This window comes from Schistocerca americana, chromosome 7 (assembly GCF_021461395.2).
Source record: "Schistocerca americana isolate TAMUIC-IGC-003095 chromosome 7, iqSchAmer2.1, whole genome shotgun sequence".
NCBI lineage: Eukaryota > Metazoa > Arthropoda > Insecta > Orthoptera > Acrididae > Schistocerca > Schistocerca americana.
Window position 1 is genome coordinate 554920167 of NC_060125.1, and position 9797 is coordinate 554929963.

Genomic DNA, 9797 nt, shown 5'->3' on the forward strand with positions numbered 1-9797 from the left:
TACGTTTCTAGCATTTGTAGACTTAGGCTTTTGACAACGTTGACTGTAATATTCTTTTTCAAATTCTAAAGGTGGCAGGGGTAAAATACAGGGAGCTAAAGACTACTTACAATTTGTACAGAAACCAGATGGTAGTTATGAGTCGAGGGGCATGAAAGGGAAGCAGTGGTTGGGAAGGGAGAGTGAGAAGGGGTTGCAGCCTATCCCCGATGTTATTCAATCTGTATATTGAGAAAGCAGTAAAGGAAACAAAAGAAAAATTCGGAGTAGGATTTAAAATCCATGGAGAAGAAATAAAAACTTTGAGGTTCGCCGATGACATTGTAATTCTGTCAGAGACAGCAAAGGAAGTGGAAGAGAAGCTGAACGGAATGGACATTGTCTTGAAATGAGGATATAAGATGAACATCAACAAAAGCAAAACGAGGATAATGGAATGTAGTTGAATTAAATCGGGTGATGCTGCAGGAATTAGATTAGGAAATGAGACACTTAAAGTAGTAAATGAGTTTTGCTATTTGGGGAGCAAAATAACAGATGATGGTCGAAGTAGAGAGGATATAAAATGTAGACTGGCAATGGCAAGGAAAGCGTTTCTGAAGAAGAGAAATTTGTTAACATCGAGTATTGCTTTAAGTGTCAGGAAGTCGTTTCTGAAAGTATTTGTATGGAGTGTAGCCATGTATGGAAGTGAAACATGGACAATAATTAGTTTAGACAAGCAGAAAATAGAAGATTTCGAAATGTGATGCTACAGAAGAATGCTGAGGATTAGATGGGAAGATCCCTTAACTAATGATGAGGTATTGAATAGAATTGGGGAGAAGAGGAGTTTGTGCCAAAACTTGACTAGAAGAAGGGATCGGTTGGTAGGACATGTTCTGAAACATCAAGGGATCACCAATTTAGTATTGGAGGGCACCGTGGAGGGTAAAAATCATAGAGAGAGACCAAGAGATGAATACACTAAACAGATCCAGAAGGATGTAGGTTGCAGTAGGTACTGGGAGATGAAGAAGCTTGCACAGGATAGAGTAGCATGGAGAGAGCTGCATCAAACCAGTCTCTGTACTTAAGACCACAACAACAACAACAACAACAACAACAAGATATTTACTTTTATGTCATTCATGCCAACAGCTGTTCTGGTTTTGAATTCTGGAGTATTTATTTCGCCTCCTTTCGTGAAGGAATTATGGAAATCTGTATTTAGTAGCTCCACTTTAGTGGCACCATCATCGGTAACATTTCCATCACTGTCGCGCAGTGACAGTATTGACTGTTTATTTGCCACTGGTGTACTTTACATATGACCAGAATCTCTTTGGGTTTTCTACCATATTTTGAGACAATGTTTCATTGTGGAAACTATTAAAAGCATCTCGCATTGACGTCCGCACTAAATTTCGAGCTTCTGTGAAACTTAGCCAGTCTTGGGGATTTTGTGTTCTTTTGAATTTGGATTGCTTTTTTCGTTGCTCCCACAGCAGTGTTCTGATCTGTTTTGTGTACTATGGTGGATCAGTCCCGTCTTTTATTAACTTATGCGGTATGAATCTATGTATTGCTGTCGATTCTGTATCTTTGAATTTGAGCCATATCTTGTCTACACTTACATAATTAGCTTGGAAGGAATGGAGGCTAGGAAGGAATGGAGACTCTCTTAGGAAGGCATGAAGCGAATTTTCATCTGCTGTTTTAGATAGATATATTTTGCGTTTATTTTTAGCGGTTTTAGTCGATATGGTTTTGAGCCTTGCTACAATGACCTTGTGTTCACTAATCCCTGTATCTGCCATGACGCTCTCTATTAGATCAGGATTATTTGTGGCTAAGAGGTCAAGTGTGTTTTTGCAATCATTTACAATTTGTGTGGGCTCAAAGTAATTCTCAGAGAAAGCATTTAGTACAATTTCAGAAGATGTTTTCTGTCTACCATCAACTTTGAACATGTATTTTCGCCAACAAATCGAGGGTAGATTGAAGTTCCACCAATTATAACTGTATGAGTGGGGTACTTATTTGTAATGAGATTAAAGTTTTCTTTGAACAATTCAGCTATTTTATCATCTGAGTTGGGGGGGTCTGTAGAAGGAGCCAAATACTATTTTGGTACAGCTGTTGAGTATAACCTCTACCCATAGTAATTCACAGGAACTATCTATTTCAACTTCACTACAAGATAAACTGCTACCAACAGATACAAACACACCACCACCTGCTTTATTTAATCTGTCCTTTCTGAACATGGTTTGCGCCTCTGTAAAAATTTTGGCAGAATTTATCTCCGGCTTTAGCCAGCTTTCTGTTCCTATAACGATTTCAGCTTCAATGCTTTCTATCAGCACTTGAAGTTCTGGTACTTTTCCAACACAGCTACAACGATTTACAACTGGTAATACCGACTGTTACTTGGTCGACTCTCGTTGTTTCTTTGCCCTGTACCCTTTGAGACTGGAGGCCTTTTTGATCTTTCCCGAGACTGTCTAATCTAAAACACCGCCCGGTTCACACCACACAGCCCCTGCTACCCGTGTTGCCCCATTCTGTGTGTAGTGGACACCTGAACTATTTAGCGGAACCCGAAACCCCACCACCCTATGGAGCAAGTCGAGAAATCTGCAGCCTACATGGTCGCAGAACCGTCTGAGCCTCTGATTCAGACCCTCCACTCTGCTCTGTACCAAAGGTCCGCAATCAGTCCTGTCGACGATGCTGCAGATGGTGAGCTCCGCCTTCATCTCGCTAGCAAGACTGGCAGTCTTCACCAACTCAGATTGCCACTGGAAATGAGAGAGAATCTCTTCTGATCCATAGCGACACATGTCATTAATGCCGACATGAGCCACCACCTGCAGTTGGCTGCACCCTGTATCCTTCGTGGCATTTGGAAGGATCCTGTCCACATCTTGGATGACTCCCCCCCGGTATGCACAGGAGTGCATATTGGATTTCTTCCTGTCCTTAGCTGCCATATCCCTAATGGGCTCCATCACCCGCCTAACATTGGAGCTCCCAATGACAAGCAATCCCACCCTCTGCACTTGTCCGGACCTATCAGGAAGACCGGCCACTGCTGCAGCAGGTGAGGCAGCCCTTGCTGGCTCAGAAGTACTTTCAGCAGTGGGCAGTACCTCAAACCTGTTACTCTCGCCTCTGCTGCTTCAGAGGTGGGATATTTCCTGCCTCTATCATAGCGCTGGGTTAGTTCTCATGCTGATTTACCTCATTTTGTTTTTACCATTGACAACATGACTGCCCTTTACGTTTTTTAGCCTTTTCCCGTTTATCGTTCTGACTTTTCTGAGATGTCACGCTATCAGAATGGACCACATTTGAAACAAAGGACTGATGACCTTGCTGTTTGGTCCCTTCAGCCCCAACCAACCAACCAACCAATCAAACCTGTTACAGAGGCGTAAGAGTGCAGCCTTGTGGCCAGCACCAACTTTTGCCTTCCGCCCAGGGATTCGCGACCCCGCCACGGTTCGCCAATCACCGTCAGGCAAGTAACGACCAGCAGGGACGTCCGAATCCGAGGGCGCAGTGGCATCGGAGATCCCAGGTGATGCTACAGGTTCCAGAGGTGCCAAAGCACTCACCTCGAGTGTCCCAAGGTCACCGCGGCCCAGGGCAACACCCTGGAGCCTGTCAACCACGGCCAACATAGCTTCCAGCTGTTTACGGACGGTGGCCAATTTCCCCTGAATCTGTCCACAACAGGCACAGTCCCTATCCATCCCTAACAATTTTTTTTCCCTCTCTTCTATCTCACAAGCCGTTCAAACCAAACAGGTGACTGATGACTACGCGAATTTACACATTACGGGTACTAAAATGCGATGCTACAACTCTCGAATACTTTAATACGCCTGAAATTTGTGAATTAAACTATGCAAGTACCCAAAAGTACGCAAAAAAATTAAGAATTAGACAATGAAACAGATTAAGTGAGCTAAGAGTATGACTTGCTGCTGGCTGCTGCTTATCCAGCGGCGGCAGGGAGCTCACTGGCTGTGACCAACCGACACTTACTCGTAATTTAAACTAAGTTTGTCTTTCTTTATTGAAGTCATTAACATTTTTTAAGTTTTTTGAAACTGAACCATAAACTTTTTTGAAACGCACTTCACCTATTATCTGTCCAATAGAAAACTGATCATCCATTTTATTGCAATACAATGTCCTCCAGATTTATTTACTATTAAATTTTAAAATTACTTTAGCTTATTAAAAATTACACTCACAACAAAAGCACATAAAATATTCTACACTCTCAATGAAGTGTGTACATCTACTCTAACGTACCCAGAAAGTGTAGTGGGGGTACACAGTTCATGTACAGCCTTGTCAGTGACTACTGGGCACCTGTGCCGACTTGGTACTCAGTCCACTGAGCTCCTGTGCACACTTGTCTTGACGACTGAACTCGTGCAGCTTTCCCAACAGTAGAGAAATTTTGTATGTTTATTATTTTACTTTCATCATTTTGAACTAGTAATAATGTGCTACTTAATTGAGAATAAACATAGGTGTAAATGGGGAATATTTTTAACATAGAACCGAAGCTATGCAAAAAATCAAATTTTTGTATTCAGTCCCACCAGAGATACCCAGCCACAAACTTAAAAAAAAACAAAGATTTTAAAATTTCAAAAATTAAAAAAGGAAACATTTGCCAGTGTTCTTGCTCTACATAAGGCTAGCAGTTTGATATACAATGAGAGAAAAAAATAAATACACTATGATAAATCACTCCTTGGTTTTTATTTTCGGGTCTAAAAAGTGGATTTTCTAAATTTTCAATACCAAACTTTGGAGGTCATTTTGACTGATTATTTTTGAATTTACAAGGTATACAACTTTGCTTCTGTCGTTTGCCGATAGATGGCAACAGTGGTAAGTAGCGATTGAAACAAACAGATCACAGACGTCAGGCAGTTAGCTTTGACCTCGGTCAACATAACCTCATTCAAACATTAGTCGATTTGTGTCTGCATCATAAAGTTGTTCTTGATTGAAAATGTCAGTTCACGAGCCTAGTTCTCGTCATTTGTGGGAGGTGGTACTGTTTTGCTTCAATAGGAAGAAAATAGCGGCTGAGTCTCATCGAATACTCTCAAGTACATACGGTAAGGACGCTATTAGTGAAAGAATGTGTCATGAGTGGTTTCAACGCTTCAAGAACGGTGATTTTAATGTTGTAGACTGGCATAGAAGCTAGAATGTTTCCGAAGATACAGAATTGGAGACATTGCTGAGAGAAGACTCATGTCAAACTCAAGAAGAATTGGCATGATTAGTGTGAGTGAGTGATACAGCAAGTCATTTCAAAACGTCTCAAGGCTATGGGCATGATTCAGAAAGAAGGAACTTGGGTCCCGTGTGAGCTGAAACCATTAAAATGGGAAGTCCTATCCCACCCGCCGTATTCTCCAGACATTACTCCCTCTGACAATCGCCTGTTTAAATAAATGGCGCAGGGCCTGGCTGACCAACACTTCCAATCTCATAAAGAAGTCACAAATTGGATCGATTCGTGTATCGCTTCAAAAGATGAACAATTTTTTTGACGCCGGATTCGTACATGGCCTGAAAGTAGTGGCCAGCGATGGAAAATACTTTGAATGATACATGTGTAACCAATTTGTTTCATTAAAGCCTCAAATGTTGGGGAAAAAATGGCAGAAGCAAAGTTGTACACCTTGTAGGATGTTTTGGGTAATAAACAGTGTTGTAGAGGAGACTTCTCTAAAACAGTCATGTAAATTGCAGTGTTGTAACTTAACCAGTGCAGAGGTATTCAAATTAATGCTAATGTCTCCAAATTGAAAAACTGTCGTGCACTTACAAATAAAAATGGCTGCCATTCAGTGATGGTGCAAGATTTTTTAAAAACTGTTTTGAACTTCTCAATTATAGGGTAATCATACATAAAAAACCAAAATATTTATGTCACAGAAAATACTAGTTGGGGATTCTTCATCATTTAAATATTCAATTATCTGCTTACTGAAGTGACAATTGGTAGAGAAGCTTGATTGAGAATTTAAAGTTCAGTGTTTTACTTAGAATCTTAAAATTTTGAAGAGTACTAGAGGAAATTCATCTGATGGATTATGTAGACCATCCAGTCTGTTATTTTGTAGCCTTGACATGGTTCTATCACTTACACCTGAATGTGTGAAGTAGTTCCAGTTTTTTAGTCTCAAAAATTTTTCGACGGAGAATCTTTCATATATTGGGGAAGAGAATGCGTGGTGCACAAGAAGCAATGTCTCCCTTACAAGTGCTGTTGACATCATTGTTCTTGGCTACTCACTTTTCTCGATTAAAAAAAGTGAATATAAAATGCAAAATAACATTGAAACGATAAATTGGAGAGCAATGCAATAAAACTGCAGATTCTAGTTAGTGCTCATTCTACCCCACTTACATATGAGCCAAAATCATAGTGCTGAATGGGGATTACACGTCAGACTGAAGCTGTCAGATGAACATGTATAATATTGAAAATAATTTGTAATAGAGACCTGCTCATTAATACTGACACCAGTAATAGTGACTTATAAGTTATTGTAAATTGTGCATTGTACAGTTTGCTAAAAACTTGTTCGTAATTGCTTACATGGATGCCAATATTACTTCAGATTCTGAAGTATTTCTGCTACCTCTCAAGTTTTATGTATAAATTGAAAGTGTATTGCGAAGATGTGCTTCATTGTTTGAAACTAATGTTACTTTAATAGATTTTTAAAAATTAATTCCTGTTGCTGTTCCACAGGTATGCAATGCAACATTCAAAAGTAACGGAGCATTACAAGGTCACATACAAGCTAATTTGCATTCGGATCCAGCTAAGAAGAATTATGAATGCCCCATATGTCACAAGCCATTTGTGCGCAACATCAATCTGAAGGCACATCTCCGCACTGCCCACGGTGATGTTGCAAGGAAAGCAGATAAGGAGGAACCTGAACACGAGGTGCGGCCTGGACGTAATGAGGTGACTGACAGCAACTGTATGGTCACGGTGCAGCAAAGTAAAGCAGGGACAGTAGTATTGGCTCCAGCAGTGACTGTTTTGGCTTCGGGCCCCGCAGGACCAGTTCAGACACTGGTGCCATCGTCTGAAGCAGAAGCTTTGAGCAATGTTGCCAGTGGAATCGCTGCTTCTTTAGGACTTTCTACAGGTGCCCTTAATGGTGACCAGACGGTCATTGTACTCGATGACAATCGAGAATACATTCTGGGATCAGCAGGTGATACAGAGGTTCAAGACTATGTTGAAGAGCAGATGGTACATGCTGACACTCAGGAGTATATAGTGCCTGAAATTATGTCTGGGGAGGAAGTGCACCCATACGAAGGCACTGTTGTTACTACAGCTGGGGGCACCTCTTTCTCTACAATAGTCCAGAGACCAACGTTAAATCAAGCAATTGTTCCACCACCAATACAGGTTTCAGAGGGAGGTAATGCTGAGGGTATCGGTGTTGTTATATCGGATCACGATTATGCAAATGAGGTTGCCTTAAGAGGCATGACCGGTGAAGGTATGATGTTCATAATCACACAGCCTGGACCCAATGGGAACACCATTCTTCAGACAGGACATATTGCGGCACCACAGCAACATACTGAAGTGTACACCCATCAGCTAACACAGCACCTGCAACATCAGTTTGTGCAGCAGCAACAGTTTCGAGAACAAAAGACACAAAAATTGGACCAGCTGTGTTTGCAGCAGCAGCAGCAGCAGCAGCAACAACAACAACAGCCACAACGACAACAAACAGCACAGCAGCAGGTAACCCAAGAGAAGATACTGCAAACAGTGCAGCAACAGAAACAAGATCAGCATAAACATATAGAACAGCAGTTGCCTTCTGCACAACAGCTGCAAAATAAAGACCAGCAGTTGCAGCCACAACACCAACCACACCTGCCACCATTGCGGCAGCAACAGACCCCGCATCAACAGCAGCAGCTGCAGCCCCAGCAGCAACCATCTGAACTGCAAGTGCAAGTTCAAGCACAGCCACAACACCACCAGGATGTACTGTGCCGGCAGCAAAGGCAGGAAGACCTGAAGCCTCAAGAACAGCATCTGCAGCACCACCAGAACTGCCAAGTGGAAACTCTACAGCATCAGCAGCAGTTGCTTCAAGAACAGTTGCTTCAAGAGCAAAGGCAAGAACAGTCAGTACAAAGGAAGCAGCCCTTGCATGACAACACCGAAATTCATCAAGAACTGATAAGTAGTGCCTATTTAGTACAACAAAATAATATTGGTCAAGAAATTACTAATATAATAGCAAGTGGCAGTGTACAGGCAAAGGTTGTTGAAGGAAACAGTGAAGGTATTGTAGTGAGCCGAACAAATACAATAATTTCACAAGATGCTCGGTGTGTGAGACATAAGCCACAAGATACGGATGGAGGAATTAGACCTGTGACTGTCAGAGCAGAGCAGGCATCTGTTGTGCAGTCTATTATGGACAATGTTGGGATTAGTCAGGGTGAGGTGGCAGGACATTCGGTCAGTGAGAGAGTGAAAGTGGAAAGTGTATCGCTAGAAGCAGATATCGCAACTACCGTAGCTCAGCAGGTGCCTGTATTTGATACTGCTTGTACAAGTAATGCTATGGTTCAGCCTGAGGGACAAGGTTCTGAACAAGAACTTGTAATGGCAGAAATGCAAAACATTGTTCCTGATGGAGCTGGTGATAGTTATTCAGCTCACAGGCATATCCAAATGCCTGATGTAAGTGAGGCAAGAAGGATGGCATCAGATCTCGTAAAGGACTGGGATGAATTTGATGAGGATTCATGTGACTTTGTTGGAAGTCAGTTGGCTCAGAAAAACAAAGATACAGAAAACAGTGACTCCTGTGTGTCATGACCTCATTACTTTGAAGGTGTATTAAGAACTGTAGCTAATCTGAGTGACTGTTACTAGCTTGTTACACATATTTAAAGACTGCATTAAACTCTTTTAAAATAAACTGTTGCACATGTCTGCTTAAATTTTACAATTGTTTGTATGCCAGCTTTATGAAATATTTTTTTCTCAAATTCTTTAGAAATCTGTTTGTCTCCTTTATATATGTCATCTTCAGTTGAATTACCATTACAAATTACATATTTTAATTGTGAGATATTTTGTACATAGATTTATGTTATGTATGTGTGTATATCATGTTAACTGTGTAATCAGAAAATATAGAAGTGTTGAAATGTGGCTTTAGTATCTCAGAAAATTGTATTAAAATTTTTCCTTGTAAATACAAATATTAAAAGCATTTGCTAATAAGGGTAACAATAGATACTACAGGATGCCAAAATAAAATTTTAAAAAACTTGTTGATATTGTTAGCTTAGAATACTTTTGCATTAGGTGCCCCTTATCATGTCAGCAGTGTTGCTGTGTGTTAATCATTTGTCACTGTATTTAAGAAAATGACACACACAAAATATACGGGAAGTACTGTGAATGCCTGAATACTTCCAGACTGAGACTTTTACTCCATAATAGAATATAAACGCAAATAAGAATGTGAGCCAGATAAAGATTCGGTTTCACTTTTTGGAGGAACAATGTTTGTATTTGAATACCTAATGTAGCACACAGTTTTGATCTCCTACATTGTCTCATCTGGATATATAGCTTACATGGAGAGGGATGACAAACATATTGTTCAGGTACTCTTGTCATTTTTTATGTTATTGTAGAAGTCTTCGTTTTGCTTATAAGCCGTAATCTATATTATTCAGGAGTGTTAAGTTACATTTAG

At 40.7% G+C, this 9797-nt stretch overlaps 1 protein-coding gene across 2 annotated transcripts in view; it reads left to right on the forward strand.

The window, feature by feature from the left end:
- The window catches only part of LOC124622060, a 102799-nt gene extending 93663 nt beyond the window's left edge, over positions 1 to 9136 (forward strand). For both annotated transcript variants that reach the window (XM_047147633.1, XM_047147632.1), the window contains exon 8: positions 6785 to 9136. In XM_047147633.1, the coding sequence (XP_047003589.1) occupies positions 6785 to 8905 (2121 nt within the window). In that variant the 3' untranslated portion in view covers positions 8906 to 9136. The remainder of the gene's footprint in view (positions 1 to 6784) is intronic.
- Positions 9137 to 9797: the final 661 nt, after the last annotated feature.